General features: G+C 40.3%; 1 protein-coding gene across 14 annotated transcripts in view; it reads left to right on the top strand.

The window, feature by feature from the left end:
- The window catches only part of LOC129540952 (Fc receptor-like protein 3), a 46,305-nt gene extending 24,165 nt beyond the window's left edge, over positions 1-22,140 (top strand). For 4 of the 14 annotated variants that reach the window (XM_088835918.1, XM_088835917.1, XM_088835925.1 and 1 more), the window contains 8 exons: positions 3,377-3,655; positions 4,043-4,162; positions 7,489-7,536; positions 12,304-12,367; positions 16,092-16,189; positions 16,402-16,470; positions 21,455-21,486; positions 21,577-22,140. In XM_088835918.1, the coding sequence (XP_088692044.1) occupies positions 3,377-3,655; positions 4,043-4,162; positions 7,489-7,536; positions 12,304-12,367; positions 16,092-16,189; positions 16,402-16,470; positions 21,455-21,486; positions 21,577-21,720 (854 nt within the window). In that variant the 3' untranslated portion in view covers positions 21,721-22,140. The other 10 variants (XM_088835929.1, XM_088835919.1, XM_055402523.2 and 7 more) reach the window with 9 other exon arrangements.
- Positions 22,141-22,618: the final 478 nt, after the last annotated feature.

The following is a 22,618-nucleotide window of genomic DNA, read 5'->3' as shown; positions in this document are numbered from 1 at the left end:
CTAATTTTGAACCAGTCCATTATCCCATGTCCAGTTCTAACTGCTGCTTCTTGTCCTGCATACAGGTTTCTCAGGAAGCAGGTAATATGGACTGGTATTTCATCTCATTAAGAATATTAGACAATTTGCTGTGATCCACACAGTCAAAGGCTTTAACATAGTCAATGAAGCAGAATTAGATCTTTTTTTAAAATTCCCTTTCTTTTTCTATGATCCAGTGTATGCTGGAAGTTTGTTCTCTGGTTCCTCTGCCTTTTCTAAATCCAGCTTGTACATCTGGAAGTTCTTGGTTCACATACTGCTGAAACCTGACTTGAAGGATTTTGAGCAAAACCTTGCTAGCATGTGAAATGAGTGCAATTGTACAGTAATTTGAACATTCTTTAGCCTTGTATTTCTTTGGGATTGGAATGAAAACTGACCTTTTCCAGTCCTGTGGCCACTGCTGAGTTTTCCAAATTTGCTGGCATAATGAGTGCAGTGCGTTAACAGCATCATCTTTTAAGATTTGAAATAGCTCAGCCAAAATTCCATCAGGTCCACTAGCTTTGTTTGTAGTGATGCTTCCTTATACCCACTTGACTTCTTACTTCAGGATGTCTGGCTCTACATGAGTGATCGCACCATCATGGTTATCTGGGTCATTAAGGCCTTTTTTGTATAGTTCTTTTGTGTATTCTTGCTGCATTTTCTTAATCTCTTCTGCTTTTGTTAAGTCCTTGCCATTTTCGTCCTTTATTGTGCCTATCTTTGTATGAAATATTCCCTTGGTAGCTCCAGTTTTCTTAAAGAGATCTCTCGTCTTCCCCATTCTATTGTTCTTCTGGATACTCCCTCCCCTCCCCCCAAAAAAGAGAGAAAAAATTGAAAATATATTTTCACAAAGACATTTGTATGCTCATGTACAGAACATTATTCATTATAGCTAAAACATGGAAACAACCCAAGTGTCCATTAAAAGATAAATAGGTAATCAAAATGTAGTATACACATGACATGGAATTTGTTTAGATTTATAAAGAATGAAAATTCAGATACATGCACCAACATGGATAAATCTTGAGGTCATTATGGTAAGTGAAATAAACCAGTCAAAAGTAGTCAAATACTATATGATCCCACTTATATAATATATTCAGAGTAATCAAAATCATAGAAAGTAGACTGATGTTTGTCAGGGGCTGGGGAGAAGGAGCATAGGTACTTACTTACTGTTTAATGGGTATGTAATTGAGAGTCCCTTGGACTGCAAGGAGATCCAACCAGTCCATTCTAAAGGAGATCAATCCTGGGTGTTCGTTGGAAGGACTGATGCTAAAGCTGAAACTCCAATACTTTGGCCACCTCATGCGACGTGTTGACTCACAGGAAGAGTCTGATGCTGGGAGGGATTGGGGGTGGGAGGAGAAGGGGACGACAGAGAATGAGATGGCTGGATGGCATCACCGACTTGATGGACATAAGTTTGAGTGAACTTCGGGAGTTGGTGATGGACAGGGAGGCCTGGTGTGCTGTGATTCATGGGGTCACAAAGAGTCGGACACGACTGAGCGACTAAACTGAACTGAACTGAATTTCAGTTTTACAAGAAAAAAATTATGAAAATTGATGATGGTGTTGGTTTCACAGTGTTATGAAAGTATTTATACCACTTCACTATACACTTAAAAGGTTTTTGGTGGAATATTTAAAGGTATGTATGTATATTTTACAGCAATAAAAATTGAATAAAATATATGAAGTGGTGACACGGGTGAAAAAGCACACTGAGATGCACAAACATATAAAGATTTACCCCTGAGACCCTTAGCATTTGGCCCTTAACATTTGTATATTGTAAAGGATATACAGAAGGGCAAAACCCAAGGTATCTGTTTGAATTTTACAAAAGCACGACTTGGCATTTCTACCCAGATGAGATCACTGGAGCCAGCTGCCTTACATTTTTGAGCTGAATTATTCCCATTTAACTGATGGTCTCCATTACCCCTCTCCTTTACCCAATCTCAGATGCAAAGCTGAGCTCTAGATCCTTGCCAAACTCCTCTTGCCATTGAAGCACACAGTTTATATCGAAAGCACTGCACACAGACTGGTTTACCTGGGTTTCCTCACACCTTAACAGAATCAGCAATCTTACAGTTCACATTTCACATTAATTGATTATTGATGAATAATTCCATATATTACTTTAAAACATAATGATTTTCTGTTTTTCCTTGCTTCCCTATTTCTATAATCACAAATTAAAATGGAAATCTTTGTTGCTATTGCTGTATCTGGATATTTTGACGCCAAAATAGATTAATTTACTTATCCACTTATTCACCAATTATTGATAAACTATGACGAGTTGACTCACTGGAAAAGACTGATGCTGGGAGGGACTGGGGGTGGGAGGAAACGGGGACGGCAGAGAATGAGATGGCTGGATGGCATCACCGACTCGATGGACATGAGTCTGAGAACTAATTCCGGAGTCTAACTCCGGGAATTAGTGATGGACAGGGAGGCCTAGCGTGCTGTGATTCATGGGGTTGCAAAGAGTCGGACACGACTGAGCGACTGAACTGAACTGAACTGAATGACATGCCAAGGCAAGATTCTAGCAGTTGGAAATACAAAAATAACAAAGAGTTAAGTTCTCATTCTTATGAAGCTTACATTCTTTTGGGGGAATCAGATATATAGCAATGATGAATATATACATTCACACATAACAGGTTGCTAGATGCTAGTAGAAGAATAAAGCAAGGTAATTGAGTAGGGGATACTTCAAATAAGTGTGAATGTCTAGGTTTAAAGCTAAGTCTCAGGAATTAATAATATGGAGCAACAAACCTTGCTTTTAGTAATCATTCCTCTCAGCAACAGTAGCTAGCATTTATTGAGTGCTTTACATACGTGATTCTTACTATTACCTCCACTTTACAAAGGAATAGACTGAGACTTGGAGAAAGTAAAATGTTTTAAAACATCAAGATCACAGGGCTAATAAAGAGCAGTGAAAGTGTTATTCACTCAGCTGTGTCCAACCCTTTGTGACCCCATGGACTGTAGCCTGCCAGGTTCCTCTGTCCATGGAATTCTCCAGGTAAGAATACTGGAGTGGATAGCCATTCCCTTCTCCAGACCCAGGGATTGAACCTGGGTCTCCTGCGCTGCTGGCAGATTCTTTACCATCTGAGCCACCAAGGAACTTGAGTTTAAATCCTGTCTGTGCCATTAATAAAGAGCAGAGATGGAATTTAAATTCAGGTTGTCCTGAATTCCAAGCCCATGCTCCTACTCCTGAACTATGCTGGATATTTCCTTTATTAAATTATTTCGTACATGCCTAACCAAGACTGCTCAGAAGCCACATTGCCTCTTTCAGCTCCAGTGTCTCATCCTGTCTTCACCTTCAGTCCTTCTGGGGCCCAGGCTGTGGCAGGAGATGTGTTAGAGCTTCGCTGTGAGGCCCAAAGAGGCTCTCCCCCGATCCTGTACTGGTTTTATCACAAGAATGTCACGCTGGGGAGCAGAGAGGTCCTCTTTGGAGGAGGAGCATCCTTCAACTTCACTCTGACGGCAGAGCATTCTGGAAACTTCTCTTGTGGGGCTGACAATGGCCTAGGGGTACAGCACAGTGAGACGGTGATACTCAGCATCAAAGGTAGGTTGGTGGTACCCGGGCCACAGGTTACATTTATAGTCAATAAAACATTTCTCCAATAGACTGTACAAATCCTCCCAATGTCAAAGAGTTGTTAACATGAAACCAAGGCTTGGGGCTTCTGGAGATTGGTACTGATTTCATGGGGACAGGGGAGGGAAAAGAAATAAATTTTAATGTTAGATTCTGGCAATCACTCTCCCTGTGCTATTATTTTGAAAACTATAAATTATACTGGAAATGATTCCAACTGAGAAATCAGAACCTGGCAAAAGCCTGTCCTAATATATAGCTAGTCCCAATATATAGCTAGTCCCGTACCTACATAGTTTTTGTCTGGATGAAATATATTTGGCACTGAACTCAAGTACAGGTCTCTTCACTTAGAACCATCCAGTAACAAAACAGCCCTTATCACCGAGGGGGTCACCGCAGGGATACTGAGCACCCTTGGCCTTGCTGCCACTGCTGCTCTGGTGCATCACTTCAGGGCCCAAAGGAATTCAGGTAAGTGGCTATAACTTACTCTTTGATGTGACTTTTGCCATTGCTATTATTATTTCGACTTGTGTAGTGCACCCTACAAAGGTTGATTATCCTTTTCCAAGTACAGATCATACAGATTGGCAGAGATAAAAAGGCAAAACAAATTCCTTAATGAAGTTGTTATTTCATGTGTTTCATTTGAATTTTAGATCAGAGAATAGAGTTTTGTTTCCATTTAAAAATGAGAAAGTTAAGTATTTACTGTTCCAATCTCAGTCCAAAGCTTACTGAAAATAAAAAGAATGAAAGAGAAAGTCCTTCATCTGTAACAACAACAGAGATAAACAATAGCCATAGGTACAATCCATAAACTCGTATATATTTAAATACCATTTAAATATAGTGATATTTAGACAAAATTAAGATATTCTGAGAATGAAATTAAAATTTCAGTTTCTGATTGTTTGTTGCTACTGTGTGTGTGTTAGTTGCTCAGCCATGTCCAACTCTTTGTGACCCTATGGACTCTAGCCCACCAGGCTCCTTTGTCCATGGGATTCTCCAGGCAAGAATACTGGAATGGATTACCAGTTCCTTTTCCAGAGGATCTTCCCAACCCAGGGACTGAATGTCTCCCACATTCCAGGCAGATTCTTTAACACCTGAACCATCAAGGAAGTCCCTTGTTGCTACTATATCAAAATTCAATTGATTTTTTTATATTGGTCTCATATCCTACAACTTTGCTAAACACACTTATTAGTTCTAGTATTAGTTTTGTCAGTTTCATCAGATTTTCTACATAGATGATCAAGTCATCTATGAATAAAGATGATTTTATGCCTTCCTTTCCAATCTCGATTCCTTTTATTTCTTTTTCCTTTAGTGTACTGGCTAGAACCTCCTGTATGATGTTGAACAGAAGTCTTTGTCTTATTCTTGAGCTTAGGGAGGGGAAAGTATTTGAACTTTCACCGTTTACATATGATAATCTTAGCTGTGGATTTCTTGTAGCTACTGTTTATTAGGCTGAAGAAGTCCCTACTAATTGTAATTTACTGCCACTTTTTATAGAACAATGACAAATGCTTTTTCAGTGTTGAGAAAATCATATGATTTTATTTTCTAGTCTACTGATACAGATTTTGAATTTTGAATGTTGAAACAGCTTTGCATTTCTGGCTTTAACCTCACTTGGTTATAATTTTTTAATTTGATTTGCTAAAATCTTGTTAAGAATGTCTGCACCTATGTTCATAAGGGATATTGGTTTGGGAGCTTTATTTCTTATCATTTCTTTTTCTGGCTGGATGTCAAGGTAATATCCGTTTAATTACGACCTCCAGAATCCTTCATTCCTCTTTATACATATATGCATCTACATGGTATCATTTTCTCTCTGCCTGAAGGATTTCTTTTTAACATTTCTTGTAGCATGAGTTTGTTGGTGAATTTGATTGATAGTGTTGCTGAAGTCTTGGATATCTGTACTGATTTTTCTCTTACTTTATTGATTACTGAGAGAAGGATATTAAAATCTTCAACAATAATTGTGGGTTTTTTAATTTCTTCTTGCAGTTCTATCAGATTTGCTTCATATATCTTGAAACTCTATTATTAGGTGCACAAATATTTATCACTGTTATGTGTTTTTGATGAAATGACCATGCTATCCTTTATGACTTTATGACCTTTTTATTCCTGGTGGTATCATTTAACCCTGAAACACTATTTGATATTAATAAAAAATTAATTAATGTTGTATTAACTATAGGGCTTCCCTGGTGGCTCAGATAGTAAAGAATATGCCTGTAATGCAGGAGACCCAGGTTTGATCTCTGGGTTGGGAAGATTGCCTGGAGTATTCTGGTGTAGAAAATCCCATGGAAAGAGGAGCCTATATTAATATATTTCAAGGTAAATTATACTACCAGGAATAAAAAGCTATATAATTAATGTTGCGCTTAGTGGTAAAGAATCTGCCTGCCAAAGCAGGAGACACAAGAGATGTGGGTTTGATCCCTGGGCTGGGAAGGTCCCTTGGAGCAGGAAATGGCAACTTGTTCCAGTATTGTTGCCTGGAGAAACCCATGAACAGAGGAGCCTGGAGGGCTACAGCCCATGAGGTTATAAAGAGTTGGACGCAATTGAACATGTATGCATATAATTAATGTTAGCTTGATATTTCTTTTTTCCACTCTTTAAAATTTTAACCTATTCGTGCTTCTATATTTAAAGCATATTTTTATAGATAGCATACAATTAATTCTGTTTTTTATCTAATATGGCAGTCTCTTTCGACTTTCTAACTTGAACAAATTTGACCATTTACATTAATATGATTTGTCTATACAATTTTGTTCCTATGTCTATTATTTTCCTATTTGCTCTCTGCTTGTCTTATCTGTTCTTTGTTTTCCATTTCCTTTTTTTGTCTACCCTCTTGGGTATTTCCATGATTCAGTTTTATTTCCTTTGTTGGTTTATTAGCTATATAACTCTTTGTTTTGTTATTTTCGTGGTTATGTTAAGGTATATGATATACATATCTAACTCATCAGTCTACTCACAAGTGACATTGTGTCACTGCATGTATAGCATAAGGATATTATCATTGTATACTCCATTTCTCCCTTCCCTGGTACATTGTTATTACTTTTGTAAACAATCAGTTATTTTTTAAAAGAAGCTTACATGTAATTTAAGAATATTATACATTTACTCATACAACTAACACTTCAGTGTTCTTCCTTCCTTTAGGTGTATCCATATTTTCATCTAATATCATCTTTTTTTTTCTGCTTAAAAGATTTCTTGTAGGATGGGTCTGCTAGTGATTAACTATCTAAGCTTCAGTATGACTATAAAAGTCTTAGTTTTGCATTCATTTCTGAGAACTATTTTTACCGGCATAGAATCCTAAGTTGAAGACAACTTTTTTCTTTCAATATTTAAAAGATGTTGCTGAACTGTCTTCCTGTGTGCATGGCTTCTGACAGGAAACCTGCCGTCATCCTTGGCTTTGTTCTTATCTGACTGCTTTAATTTTTCTCTCTGAATGCTTTTTGTGGATCAGAAATCTTGGGATGTATGGACTGTTTTATTAAGTGCTTTGGGTGCTTATAAGGTTTCAAGACTTTATATTTGGAACTATTAATCCTTTACTTTCTGTCTTTCTCTTTGGTATAACATGAACTCTCCTTTTCTATCAGACCAAATGATTCTGTTTTCCATTTTTTAGGGCTCAAACTGAAAATCAAGCAAATAAACAAATAATTGGATCTCAGTTTAATGAAAACCCATCTTAATGATGGTGGTTAAGCATGTCTTCTTACTTCTACTTTCAGGTCAGTCAATGGCATCATTTCACATCATACAGATTTCTCAGGATGCAGGTAAGGTGGTCTTGTAGTCCCATCTCTTTCAGAATTTTCTACAGTTTGTTGTGATCCACTCAGTCGGAGGCTTTGGCATAGTCAATAAAGCAGAAGTGGATATTTTTCTGGAACTCTTTTGCTTTTCTGATGATCCAACGGATATTGGAAATTTGATCTCTGGTTCCCCTGCCTTTTCTAGATCCAGCTTGAATATCTGGAAGATCACGGTTCACATACTGTTGAGGCCTGGCTTGGATAATTTTGAGCATTACTTTGCTAGTGTGTGAGATGAATGCAATTGTGTGGTAGTTTGAACATTCTTTGGCATTGCCCTTCTTTGGGATTGGAATGAAAGCTGATCTTTTTCCAGTCCTGTGGCCATTGCTGAGTTTTCCAAATTTGCTGGCATATTGAGTGCAGCACTTTCACAGCATCATCTTTTAGGATTTGAAATATCTCAGCTGGAATTCCATCACTTCCACTAGCTTTGTTTGTAGGGATGCTTCCTAAGATCCACTTGACTTCCCATTCCAGGATGTCTGGATCTAGTCCAGTGATCACATCATCGTGCTTATCTGGGTCATTAACATTTCTTATGTATAGTTCTTCCGTGTTCTTGCCAGCTCTTCTTAATATCTTCTGCTTCTATTAGGTCCATATAATTTCTGTCCTTTACTGTGCCCTTCTTTGCATGAAATGTTCCCTTGGTATCTCTGATTTTCTTGAAGAGCTCTCTAGTCTTTCCCATTCTATTGTTTTCCTCTATTTCTTTGCATTGATCACTTAGGAAGGCTTTTTATCTCTCCTTGCTATTCTTTGGAACTCTGCATTCAAATGGGTATATCTTTCCTTTTCTCCTTTACCTTTCCCTTCTCTTCTTTTCTCAGCTATTTGTAAGGCATCCTTAGACAACCAGTTTGCCTTTTTTGCATGTCTTTTTCTTGGGGATGGTCTTGATCACTACCTCCTGTACCATATCACAAATGTCTGTGTCCATAGATCTTAAGGCACCCTGTCTATCAGGTCTAATCCCTTGAATCTGTCATTTCCACTGTATAACTGTAAGGGATTTGTTTTATGTCATACCTGAATTGTCTAGTGGTTTCCCCTACTTTCTTCAATTTAAGTCTGAATTTTGCAATAAGGAGCTATTTATCTGACCCACAGTCAACTCCCAGTCCTGTTTTTGCTGACTGTATAGAGCTTCTCCATCTTCGGCTGCAACAAATATAATCAATCTAATTTTGGTATTGACCATTTGGTGATGTCCATGTATAGAATCTTCTCTGGGTTGTTGGAAGAGGGCATTTATATGACCAATGCAATGAGTGTAACCCTGATAGCACTCATCATAAAATCTACCATTCATTTGGAATCTATTATATGTGATTTTTTAATGTGAACAGTTTTGTGTACATTTGACTTCAATTCAACCACTATTGTTATAACTATATTGAAGATGAAGAAATGAAGAATTAGGGTACTTAACAACCTTTCTAGATTCATGTATATCTAGTAAGAGTCAGATTTAGGGCATAACTGGGGTCTCCCTAGCCCTTAAGTCCATATTCTCTCCATTACATCTTTTTTTTTAAAGTCACTCAGTCTTGTCTGACTCTTAGAGACCCCATGGACTATACAGTCCATGGAATTCTCCAGGCCAGAATACTGGTGTGGGTAGCCTTTCCCTTCTCCAGGGGATCTTCCCAACCCAGGGATTGAACCCAGGTCTCTTTCATTGCAAGCAGATTCTTTACCACTGAGCTATGAGGGAAGCTCCCATTACATCTTGGTGACTTGTAAAATGCTCGTTGTACCTCCTACTTTAAAAAGTTACTTTTCTATGTCATTGCCTGTCTGGATTTCATTTATTAATCAGTAATATACTAGACATGCAGACATGAGAACCTCAGTATTTCAGTTGATAATATTAAAAAACAAAAACAGATTGCTGTCAGTACAACACCAAATAACACAAGAGAAGGAAAGATTACCAATCATCGTTTTATGTGGTCCATGAGGGCAGAGGCCCAGGAGGTTCTGCCCTCCAGACTAAGGGTAGATTGCTGTTTTGAATATCAAACATGACTAAGAAATTCTGACAGGCTACCAATCAGAGGGTCTCCGCCTATCACAGCTCAAAATCTTGCCTACTGTAATTCCCTCCAAGCAAAGTCTTCCTTCTCATTACTGACCAGTCTTCTCAGGGAAGAGCTCAGGCCTTCCAAATTCTTCTAAAAATGAAGAATTCTGCTCCTTAAGCCTAATTGTTTCCTCCAAGTTACCAAAAAGAGTGGTATATTTATTAGCTCTATAACTGCTTGGATTAGCATTCTGGTAATGTAATGCCCTCCAAACCCCAGTTTCCTTAGCTCTTTGATGGTCATGATAATAATATCTACATTATAGGCCCTATGAGACAATCTATGTAAACTGCTGAGCCCAGTGCCTGGCCAAAATATTTTCAGTGAATATTAGCTTATTTATAAATAGCCACATTTTGGGTCTGTTTTCCTTCAGGCAAATGAACAGATAGTCTGACTCTCAGATGCACCCTGAACTTAGTTAACCTCTCTGCTGCTGCTGCTGCTGCTAAGTTACTTCAGTCGTGTCCGACTCTGTGCGACCCCAGAGACGGCAGCCCACCAGGCTCCCCCGTCCCTGGGATTCTCCAGGCAAGAACACTGGAGTGGGTTGCCATTTCCTTCTCCAATGTGTGAAAGTGAAAAGTGAAAGTGAAGTCGCTCAGTCATGTCTGACTTGTAGCGACCCCATGAACTGCAGCCTACCAGGCTCCTCTGTCCATGGGATTTTCTAGGCAAGAGTACTGGAGTGGCTTGCCATTGCCTTCTCCGAGATAACCTCTCTACAAGTAAGAATATTGGTTGTTGATTGATGAGGTTACAATTCCAGAGGAGAGAGATACAGGCCAGGGTCCCACTTACATGCCTTTAGTTTAACTCAGGACACCTGGTTCCCGAAGACAGGGTCTGCAGGCATGAATCAGTCTTCTTCTGTGGCATGTAAAGGTGGCTCAATGGTAAAGAATCCACCTGCCAATGCAGGAGACACAGGAAACATGGGTACGGTCCCTGGGTCAGGAAGATCCCCTGGAGAACAAACTGACAACCCACTCCAGTATTCTTGCCTGGAAAATCTCATGGATGGAGGAGCCTGGCAGGCTACAGTCCATAGAGTCTGTCCCATGGACAGAGGAGCCTGGTGGGCTACAGTCCATAGAGTCTCAAAGAGTTGGACATGACTGAGTGACTGAGCACACGCACAAGCCTGAATATGTCTACTTTGGGCAATAACCTGTGTTCTCTAAGCCCAGTGAGACAGATACAGTGTGCGGCTGCTGCTAAGTCGCTTCAGTCGTGTCCGACTCTGTGTGACCCCATAGATGGCAGCCCACCAGGCTCCGCCATCCCTGGGATTCTCCAGGCAAGAACACTGGAGTGGGTTGCTATTTCCTTCTCCAACGCATGAAAGTGAAAAGTGAAAGTGAAGTCACTCAGTTGTGTCTGACTCTTCGCGACCCCATGGACTGCAGCCCACCAGGCTCCTCCGTCCATGGGATTTTCCAGGCAAGAGTACTGGAGTTGGTTGCCATTGCCTTCTCCAGACAGATACAGAATCATAGGCAAAAGGTAAAGGGCAGAGATGGGAAGCTTAGCAGGAGGGTTGTATTGGACAGGTCAGAAAGACTTCAATATTGCAGTGTTGATGGAAATATGATATATTTTTAAGGCTGATGGAGTAGGCTTCCAGGTTAGGATTACATTTAATCACCAATTAGATAATTGTCTTCCCTTGTGGCTCAGATGGTAAAGCATCTGCCTACAATGCAGGAGACCCGGGTTCAATCCCTGGGTCGGGAAGATCTCCTGGAGAAGGAAATAGCAACCCACTCCAGTATTCTTGCCTGGAAAATCTCATGGATGGAGGAGCCTGCAGGCTACAGTCCATGGAGTCCCAAAGAGTTGGACACAACTGAGCCACTCCACTTCACTTCAGGTAATTGTCAACTTGTTTTCTAGTCCTTGTAGTACATAGTTTAATTTTTTCAGTTGTTTAGCAAATCTTTATTAAATATTTTCAAACTTCTAAGCACAGGAAATACAAAAATAATTAAGACGAGTTTTGTACCTTCAAGTAACACAGCCTTTCATGAAGCAGTGTTAGAGGCAAAAACAGAAATTGATGATTACAATGCAATATGGTAATTTTAATATAGCAGGGTCCTATGTGCATCAGAGGAAGCTCTGGAGGAGGAAGGATAAATTGGAATTAGGTGAAAGGGAAGGAAAGAAGCGATATGGAGAAAACAATATGCACCAAATGCTGTTGAAATGGACTTGCAAGGTCATAGATAAAGGAAGGTCTGACTACAAGAGTCTTGTAGTCCCATTGAATCATACTTGTGTAACAATTCAGCATTAATTTTAACCCCTCTCTAAGCTACAGTCTCCTTGTCTCCACCTCATGGGGCTGCAGTCAGAATAGAGAAGTGGGAGTAGGGTTAGCACTTGGCCTAGAGTTAAACATTAAGTTGTCTCTCTTCTGCTACTCAGTTACAAACTATGTAGAGTTCATTCTATTGATTGAATGACTGAGAATAATTGTGATTCTGTGCAAAAAGCTCTTCAGATCCCACCTTCCTTCTCTATAACATGACCCATGGGGTGGAGCCAGATGTTCTCAAAGATTTGCCATAGCTGAAATCTAGGATGAATTTGATTTCTGGGAAAGGACATTCTAACATATAGCACATTGTCCACACAGATCACTTATCATCAATGTTCCTTTGTTGTTTTTCAGAAAGACTTTCCACCACTGGAACACCCAGGTAAGGTTTCTGCTTCTGGTGCTGCCAGCCTTTTCTTTTAATTTATGTTTCCAGGATAGAACATGAAACTACGTGCATTTAAAAGTATTTTACTGATTTCCTATTAGAATTTTCAAATGCTTGGTGGGGAGGGATAAATTAGAACAGGATTGACACACACACATTACAATATGTATCAATAAGATAGATAACTAATAAGGACCTACTGTATAGCATAGGGAACTCTACTCAATATTCTGTAATGGCTTACATGGAAAAAGAAGCTAAAAAAGGGTTCAGTTCAGTAGTTCAGTCATGTGCGACTCTCTGCGATCCCATGAATCACAGCACACCAGGCCTTCCTGTCCATCACCAACTCCCGGAGTTCACTTAAACTCATGTCCATCAAGTTGGTGATGCCATTGAGCCATCTCATTCTCTGTCGTCCCCTTCTCCTCCTGTCCCCAACCCCTCCCAGCATCAGAGTCTTTTCCAGTGAGTCAACTCTTCGCATGAGGTGGCCAAAGTATTGGAGTTTCAGCTTTAGCATCAGTCCTTCCAATGTACACCCAGGACTGATCTCCTTTAGAATGGAGAAATAAATCCAGAAGGAATGAAGGGATGGAGCCAAAGGAAAAACAATACGCAGTTGTGGATGTGACTGGTGACAGAAGCAAGGTCCAGTGCTGTAAAGAACAATATTGCATAGGAACCTGGAATGTTAGGTCCATGAATCAAGGCAAATTGGAAGTGGTCAAACAGGAGATGGCAAGAGTGAACGTCGACATTCTAGGAATCAGTGAACTAAAATGGACTGGAATGGGTGAATTTAACTCAGATGACCATTATATCTACTACTGTGGGCAAGAATCCCTTAGAAGAAATGGAGTAGCCATCATGGTCAACAAAAGAGTCTGAAATGCAGTACTTGGATGCAATCTCAAAAACAACAGAGTGATCTCTGTTCGTTTCCAAGGCAAACCATTTAATATTACAGTAATCCAAGCCTATGCTTCAACCAGGAATGCTGAAGAAGCTGAAGTTGAACGGTTCTATGAAGACCTACAAGACCTTTTAGAACTAACACCCAGAAAAGATGTCCTTTTTATTATAGGGGACTGGAATGCAAAAGTAGGAAGTCAAGAAACACCTGGAGTAACAGGCAAATTTGGCCTTGGAACATGAAATGAAGCTGGGCAAAGGCTAATAGGGTTTTGCCAAGAGAACGCACTGGTCATAGCAAACACCCTCTTTCAACAACATGAGAGAAGACTCTTCACGTGGACATCACCAGATGGTCAACACTGAAATCAGATTGATTGTATTCTTTGCAGCCAAAGATGGAGACGCTCTATAGAGTTAGCAAAAACAAGACCAGGAGCTGACTGTGGCTCAGATCATGAACTCCTTATTGCCAAATTCAGACTTAAATTGAAGAAAGTAGGGAAAACCACTAGACCATTCAGATATGACCTAAATCAAATCCCTTACAATTATACAGTGGAAGTGAGGAATAGATTTAAGGGACTAGATCTGATAGAGTACTTGATGAACTATGGACGGAGGTTCGTGACATGGTACATGAGACAGGGATCAAGACCATCCCCATCCCCATGGAAAAGAAATGCAAAAAAGCAAAATGGCTGTCTGAGGAGGCCTTACAAATAGCTGTGAAAAGAAGAGAAGTGAAAAACAAAGGAGAAAAGGAAAGATATAAGCATCTGAATGCAGAGTTCCAAAGAATAGCAAGGAGAGATAAGAAAGCCTTCCTCAGCGATCAATGCAAAGAAATAGAGGAAAACAACAGAATAGGAAAGACAAGAGATCTCTTCAAGAAAATTAGAGATACCAAGGGAATATTTCATGCAACGATGGGCTTGATAAAGGACAAAAAAAGGGTAGATATATGTATATATTATAACAGATTCACTTTGCTGTACACCTGAAATTAACACAACATTGCAGCTTATACAACAATAAATTTTTTTTTAGTTTCAAATTCTTATGACATAAATGTGGTACTGCAGATAGTGACTGCATCCATGAAATTAAAAGAACCTTACTCCTTGGAAGGAAAGTTATGACCAACCTAGACAGCATATTAAAAAGCAGAGACACTACTTTGCCAACAAAGGTCTGTCTACGCAAGGCTATGGTTTTTCCAGTGGTCATGTATGAATGTGAGAGTTGCACTATAAAAAAATCTGAGCACTGAAGAATTGATGCTTTTGAACTGTGGTGTTGGAGAAGACTCTTGAGAGTCCCTTGGACTGCAAGGAGATCCAACCAGTCCATCCTAAAGGAGATCAGTCCTGACTGTTCATTGGAAGGACTGATGCTGAAGCTGAAACTCCAATACTTTGGCCATCTGATGCTAAGAAGTGACTCATTGGAAAAGACCCTGATGCTGGGAAAGATTGATGGCAGGAGGAGAAGGGGACGACAGAGGATGAGATAGCTGGATGGCATCACCAACTCAATGGACATGGGTTTGGGTGGACTCCAGGAGTTGGTGATGGACAGGGAGGCCTGGCATGCTGCAGTCCATGAGGATGCAAGGAGTGAGACATGACTGAGTGACTGAACTGAACTGAACTGAAATGTGGTTCGGAAGGCTACTTTCAATCATAGTTATGAATGAGCATACTTATACTTGGAGTATAAAGAAGACTAAGTGCCAAAGAATTGATACTTTTGAACTGTGGTATTGGAGAAGACTCTTGAGAGTCCCTTGGGCTGAAAGGAGATCAAACCAGTCAATCCTAAAGGAAATCAACCCTAAATATACATTGGAAGGACTGGTGCTGAAGTTGAAGCTCCAATACTTTGCCCGCCTGATGTGAAGAGCTGACTCATCAGAATAGACCTTATGCTGGGAAAGACTGAAGGCAGGAGGAGAAGGGGACGACAGAGAATGAGATGGTTGGATGACATCACAGACTCCATAGACATGAGTTTGAGCAAATTCTGGTAGATGGTGAAGGGCGGGGAAGCCTGGCATGCTGTAGTCCACGGGGTTGCAAAGAGTCAGACATGACTGAGCAACTGAACAACAAAATACTTACTTATACATGGAATTAATGTTATTTACTATCCATCCATCTTAATTTATCTTCTTCGTTAAGTGTGCCCCAGCAGAGAACTGACCACTTAATGACATCATCTTTCTGAAGGCTTTATTTATTTATTCCCTTATTCATTTTCCCACTCATACACTTATTCAGGAGACTATGATTGAATGCTGGCAGTGGTCAACTCACAATGTTAACTGTGGAACGAAATGAAATTGGAAAAAAATACATTTCCTGAAGAGCTTTCATAGTATTTTACAGGAAAGGTAGATCATTATAATATGAGGTAGAAAACTGAAAGGGACCTTAAAAAAAGACAAAGGCCAATTTCTGAGGGAATGTAGAAGCCTCTCTTAATTGATGTTGAAGCATTTCAACTTTTGAAAATAATTTTAAAAATAGATAAATACAAGTGTTTACTCTATCAAAGGGATCTTGAACTGTGTAGTCTTTGCCCTCTGACCTTGCCTCAGCTGGTCTTCTCTGTAATGTTGCCCTGGCTATATCTTGCACCATAGTTCCGACATTTTTCAAAAGAGCCATGCAGACTCTTAGAGTAAGCAGTCATGATATTTTACATAAGCATGCTGGGCTCTTCCTGCGTATTGATTTTCCTGAAATTCTATATAATCCACAAATACATTTCTCTTTTTTCTCTCATCCCCTCGTTACAGTTACAGTCCCAGGGAGTTTAAGGAACCTTCCAGAACCTCCAACCCAAATCCTCAAGAGCCACCAGACCCAGTGGAACAGCAGCCAGTGTATGACAATGGTGAGGACTTCCTAAGGGACAGAGAGCTCCAGGAATGAATCAGGGAGGGAAGAGAGATTGAGCAACAGCCCATGGTTCAGTCGTATTCAGTTTTAAAACGTCATTTATTACCTTATGTCAGGGATAGAAGGTGGTTATAAACTTGGTGACTGGAAGAAGAGTCTGTAGTGTGAGGTCTTGACTATAGCCAACTGTAATCTATTCTTTCACAGTGAATCCTGGAGATAGCGACCTGGTTTATTGCCAGATCTGGAGCACCCAACATACAAAAGAAAATTCAGGTAAGACAAACTTGAAATTAGTAGAGGTAAGGTGGCAGTGTTTTATCAGATCCAGCAAGGGAGTTTTGATCAAAGAGTCATCTCAAATATGAATCCAACATGAAAGGCATTAACTATTCTTCTTATATTACAAATCCTATAATCATATGTATTCCTTCTTACTTGTGTACACTGCCATCATTACCCCATAGATTCTTTAAGGACAGATACTGTATTTCTTTGCTAATATGTCAATAGCATCTAGTACTATGCTTTGAAAACTATAGGCCCCCTCAAATAGTTTTTTTAGTGAATGAATGAACATAATTACTAAATTAAGCCTTTTATTATCTAGTGAGTAAACAATTGTAATTCTTTTAACTGGTCTCTTTATTTCCAATATTGTTCTCCTTCCAACCTTGGGTTTGATCACTGGGTTCCTGGATTGGAAAGATCCCCTGGAGAAGGGAAAGGCTATCAACTAGTTTTCTGGACTGGAGAATTTCATGGAATGTATAGTCCATGGGGCTGCAAAGAGTCGGACACGACTGAGTGACTTTAACTTTCCAACCTTCTAACAATCTGTTTCCAGCATGATCCCTCTGAGATGCACAATTGATCACATCATTGTCTAGATTAACTGTCCTCAGTGATTCTTCATTTTAAAGCATGACCTTTGCCTCCCTCCATGCTTTTGTCCTTCTTCTAAGCTCTGCCTTATGTACTTGCTTTAGCCATGTTAAACTCTCAGCATTTCCCTGATCAAACTGAGCTATTTTGTGCTTCTTATCTGTCTTGTAATGTTCTTGCCTCTAGTTGGCCTATAAACCTTAGTCACATTTCAAGGCATAATTCAGTTATCACTATGGAATTCACAATGATTCCCACCAGCTCTCCATATCTCCAAACCTGAGAGGAACTGATTACTCTTTGGGGCAGCAGCATATTTTAATAAGCATTTTTATCTTGGTGCTTATAATACTTGTTGAATTTGTTATCATCTGTATTTTTCTCCTTACTGGTAAGATTTCTGATCATATGCACTGAGTTTGTGTCATTTTTTCCTCCTTATAGATTCAGTTCAGTTCAGTTCAGTCGCTCAGTCGTGTCTGACTCTTTGCGACCCCATGGACTGTAGCCAACTGGGCTTCTCCATCCATGAGATTCTCCAGGCAAGAATACTGGAGTGGATTACCATTTCCTTCTCCAACTAATGCTTAATAGGAGGTCATTATTCACTGAATAAGCATGCAGTGAATCACTGAATGATTGGGTGATTAAGTAAATGAAAAAAATCCAAATAGTCTCTTGGAAGAATAGGAGAAATACACACACTGGATTTTCTCAGTGTTAACGCTGCAAATCTTTGGCTTACTGGGAATTGTCTTTGTGATCTTAGAATCCCAAGCTGCCATTGGAGAAGCCTCCCCCAATTTCTCTGTGCAGAGAGAAGTGAATCATATTTACTTCCTTCTCCCAAGTGACCAATATAGACATTGTTGTTGTTGCTTAGTTGCTAAGCTGTGTCCGGCTCTTTGTGACCCCATGGACTGAGGCAGACCAGATTTCCCTGCCCTTCAGTATCTCCCTGAGTTTGCTCAAACTCATGTCCATTGAGTTGGTGATGACATCCAACCATCTCATCCTCGGTTGTCCCCTTCTCCTCCTGTCCTCCATCTTTCCCACCATTGGGGTCTTTTCCAATGAGTCAGCTCTTCTCATCAGGTGGCCAAAGTTTTGCAGCTTCATCTTCAGCATCAGTTCTTCCAGGACTGATTTCCTTTAGGATTGACTGATTTGATCTTCTTGCTGTCCAAAGACTCTCAAGAGTCTTCTCCAGTACTACAGTTTGAAAGCATCAATTCTTCAGTGTCCAGAGAAGAATTGCTTTACTGTCCAACTCTCACATCTGTACATGACTACCGGAAAAAAAACCATAACTTTGACTAAATGACCTTTGTTGGCAAAGTGATGTCTTTGCTTTTTAATACACTTACCTGGGTTTGTCACAGATTTTCTTCCAGGGAGCAAGCATCTTTTAATTTCATAGCTGCAGTCACCATCCCCAGTGATTTTGGAGCCCAAGAAGATTAAATCTGCCACTGCTTCCACTTTTCCTCTATTTGCCATGAAGTGATGGGACCAGATGCCATGATCTTCAGTTTTTGAATGTTGAGTTTTAAGTCAGCTTTTTCACTTTCCTCTTTCACCTTCATCAAGAGGCTTTTAGTTCCTCTTCACTTTCTGCCACTAAATGGTATCACCTGCATGTCTGAGGCTGTTGATATTTCTCCCAGCAATCTTGATTCCAGCTTGTGAGTCATCCAGCCCTGCATTTTGTATGATGTACTCTGCATGTAAGTTAAATAAGGAGACTGACAATATACAAAGTTCATGTATTCCTTTTCCAATTTTGAACCAGTCCACTGTTCCATGTACAGTTCAAACTGTTGCTTCTTGTCCTGTATACAGGTCTCTCAGGAGGCAGGTAATGTGGTCTTGTATTCCCATCTCTTTAAGAATATTCCACAGTTTGTTGTGATCCACACAGTCAAAGGCTGTAGCATAGTCTATGAAACAGAAGTAGATGTTTTGTTGGAATTCCATTGCTTTTTCTATGATCCAGCATGTGTTGGCAATTGTACATCTGGAAGTTCTTGGTTCACTTACTGCTGAAGCCTAGCTTGAAGGATTTTGAGCAAAATCTTGCTAGCATGTGAAATGAGTGCAATTGTACAGTAATTTGAACATTCTTTGGCCTTACCTTTCTTTGACATTAGCATGAAAACTCACCTTTTCCAATCCTGTGGCCACTGCTAAGTTTTCCAAATTTGCTGGTATATTGAGTGCAGTGCTTTAACATCATCATCTTTTAGGATTTGAAATAGCTCAGCTGGAATTCCATCACCTGCACTAGCTTTGTTTGTAGCAATCTTTCCTAAGGCTCACTTGACTTTACACTCTAGAATGTCTGGCTCTAGGTGAGTGACCATACCATCATGGTTATCTGGGGGCATTAAGAGCTTTTCATACAGTTCTGTATATTCTGTGTAGTGCCTCCTCTTCTGTTAAGTCCTTGCCATTTTTGTCCTTTATTGTGCCTGTCTTGGCATGAAATGTTCCCTTGGTATCTCCAATTTTCTTAAAGAGATTGCTAGTCTTCCCCATTCTCTTGTTTCCCTCTATTTCTTTACATTGTTTACTTTAGAAGGCCTTCTTATCTCTCCTTGCTATTTTCTGAAACTCTGTTTTCAGTTGAGTATATCTGTCCCTTTCTCCTTTGCTTTCATTTCTCTTTTTTTCTCAGCTATTTGTGAGGCCTCCTCAGACAACCACCTTGCCTCTTGCATTTCTTTTTCTTGGGTATGGTTTTGGTTACTGCCTCCTGTGCAGTGTTATGAATGTCCATCCATAGTTTTTCAGGCACTCTGTCTACCAGATCTAGTCCCTTGAATCTATTCACTGTGTAATCACAGGGACTTGATTTAGGTCATACATGAATGACCTAGTGGTTTTCCCTACTTCCTTCAATCTGAGCCTGAATTTTGCAATAAGCAGCTGATGATATGAAGCAACAGTCAGAATTGTACATGAAACAACAGACTGGTTCCAAATAGGAAAAGGAGTACGTCAAGGCTGTATATTGTCACCTTGCTTATTTAACTTATATGCAGAGTACATCATGAGGAACGCTGGGCTGGAAGAAGCACAAGCTGGAATCAAGATTGCTGGGAGAAATATCAATAATCTCAGATATGCAGATGACACCACCCTTATGGCAGAAAGTGAAGAGGAACTCAAAAGCCTCTTGATGAAAGTGAAAGAGGAGAGTGAAAAGGTTGGCTTGAAGCTCCACATTCAGAAAACAAAGATCATGGCATCTGGTCCCATCACTTCATGGGAAATAGATGGAAAAATAATGGAAACAGTGTCAGACTTTATTTTTTTGGGCTCCAAAATCACTGCAGATGCTGATTGCAGCCATGAAATTAAAAGACACTTACTGCTTGGAAGGAAAGTTATGATCAACCTTGATAATATATTAAAAAGCAGAGACATTACTTTGCCAACAAAGGTCCGTCTAGTCAAGGCTATGGTTTTTTCCGTGGTCATGTATGGATGTGAGATTTGGACTGTGAAGAAGGCTGATCGCTGAAGAATTGATGCTTTTGAACTGTGGTGTTGGAGAAGACTCTTGAGAGTCCCTTGTACAGCAAGGAGACCCAACCAGTCCATTCTAAAGGAGATCAGTCCTGGATGTTCATTGGAAGGACTGATGCTAAAGCTGAAACTGCAATACTTTGGCCACCTCATGCGACGAGTTGACTCACTGGAAAAGACTCTGATGCTGGGAAAGGTTGGGGGCGGGAGGAGAAGGGGACGACAGAGAATGAGATGTCTAGATGGGATCACCGACTTTGTGGACATGAGTTTGAGTGAACTCCGGGAGTTGGTGATGGACAGGGAGGCCTGGCGTGCTGTGATTCATGGGGTCGCGCAGAATCGGACACGACTGAGTGACTGAACTGAACTGACTGAACTGATATGAGCCACAGTCAGCTTCAGGTCTTATTTTTGAAGACTGTATAGTGCGTCTCCATCTTCAGCTGCAAAGAATATAATCAATCTGATTTCCATAATGACCACCTGGTGATGTCCATGTGTAGAGTCATCTTTTGTGTTGTTGGAAGCCATAGAGGTGCTAATAGAGGTGGGGAGGTAGAAATAGCAGGGCTTCTCTGCTATAGTTGTGATGAGCAGTGGAGAAAGAAAGATATTTTCAGAAAAGTCATTCTGGACATTTTAAGGCAGAGGAAAGGCTTTATTGTGTGTGTGTGAGGATAGAATACTTGGTCTGTGAGGACTTGAAAGAATTCATCAGAAGAGATAGTTAGGAAATGAGTCAGCAGAGTAAAAATTGGTTTAGAATGCGTTGTGAGTATATTGTAAGTTACAATATATTACCCACAGTTTAATACTTTTCTTTCCTCTTCCAATTCAACAGCAAATTCACCAAAGAAACATTGGGAAGATAAGGTGAGTCACATTTCCTGGCTTTCTTTCCCCTCTGCTCTTCCTTACTTATATTTTGGTATTAACTGTTTGTGCTTTTCCCCTCCCCACTAGGAACCCACAGTCATCTATTCAGATTTGAAGAAGGCACATCCAGATGACTCCACAGGGCAAGCCAACATTGAAGATAGTGACCTTGAAGATGCTGCAGAAAACTATGAGAATGTTCCAGGCATATTATCAGCCTTAGACCGCTAGCTCTGTACCCACAGTGGCTCACAGAGACCCTGTGAAGCAGCCTGTCACTGTCTCGGTTATCTCTGGCCATACTTTTCTTTCCCTCCAGTGCTCAGCATCCCAAAAGACTGGACTGGGGGATGTGAGACTGTGTGAAAGTTCTGTCAACTTCTTCTGTGCCCAAGTCTGTGTGTTCTCTAGGAACATAGTGAGGAACATTTGAGTAAATTCTGCAATCTTTTCACAGTGGGGATACTTGTGAAGGCAAGGCAGGTAGGCCTTCAGCTCCTGGGCCTGTTAAAGAGAAGGGAAAAGCAGTCTAGCCAGGATCACAAGGATGCATTCATTGAAAGTTGAACTGAGAGGGATCAAAAGCTTCTAGGGTACTGTCTGTACATAAACAATTTGTTTGTTCTAAACATCTTGTTTCCCTTTCCATTTTTGTTGATAGTGTCACTGATGATGTTCTGGTGCACATGCGTTGTTCCAGCTACCCACTGCAAATGACCAAAAAGCTTCATTCTGTCCACAGATATACTATTTCTTCATGAAATATACATCAGTGTTAAGATTAAAAAAAAAAAAACATTCTGTTTAATGGGCTGCTGCTGCTAAGTCGCTTCAGTCCTGTCCAACTCTGTGCGACCCCATAGACAGCATCCCACCAGGCTCCTCTGTCCCTGGGATTCTCCAGGCAAGAATACTGGAGTGGGTTGCCATTTCCTTCTCCAATGCATGCATGCATGCTAAGTTACTTCACTCATGTCTGACTCTGTGTGATTCCATGAACAGCAGCCCACCAGGCTCCTCTGTTCACGGGATTCTCTAGGCAAGAATACTGGAGTGGGTTGCCATTTTCTAAGGCAATGGCAACCCATTCCAGTACTCTTGCCTGGAAAATCCCATGGGTGGAGGAGCC

Source organism: Moschus berezovskii, chromosome 4 (assembly GCF_049115385.1).
Source record: "Moschus berezovskii isolate FMDL1 chromosome 4, NW_MosBer_1.0, whole genome shotgun sequence".
NCBI lineage: Eukaryota > Metazoa > Chordata > Mammalia > Artiodactyla > Moschidae > Moschus > Moschus berezovskii.
This window is presented reverse-complemented; position numbering and strand designations above follow the sequence as displayed.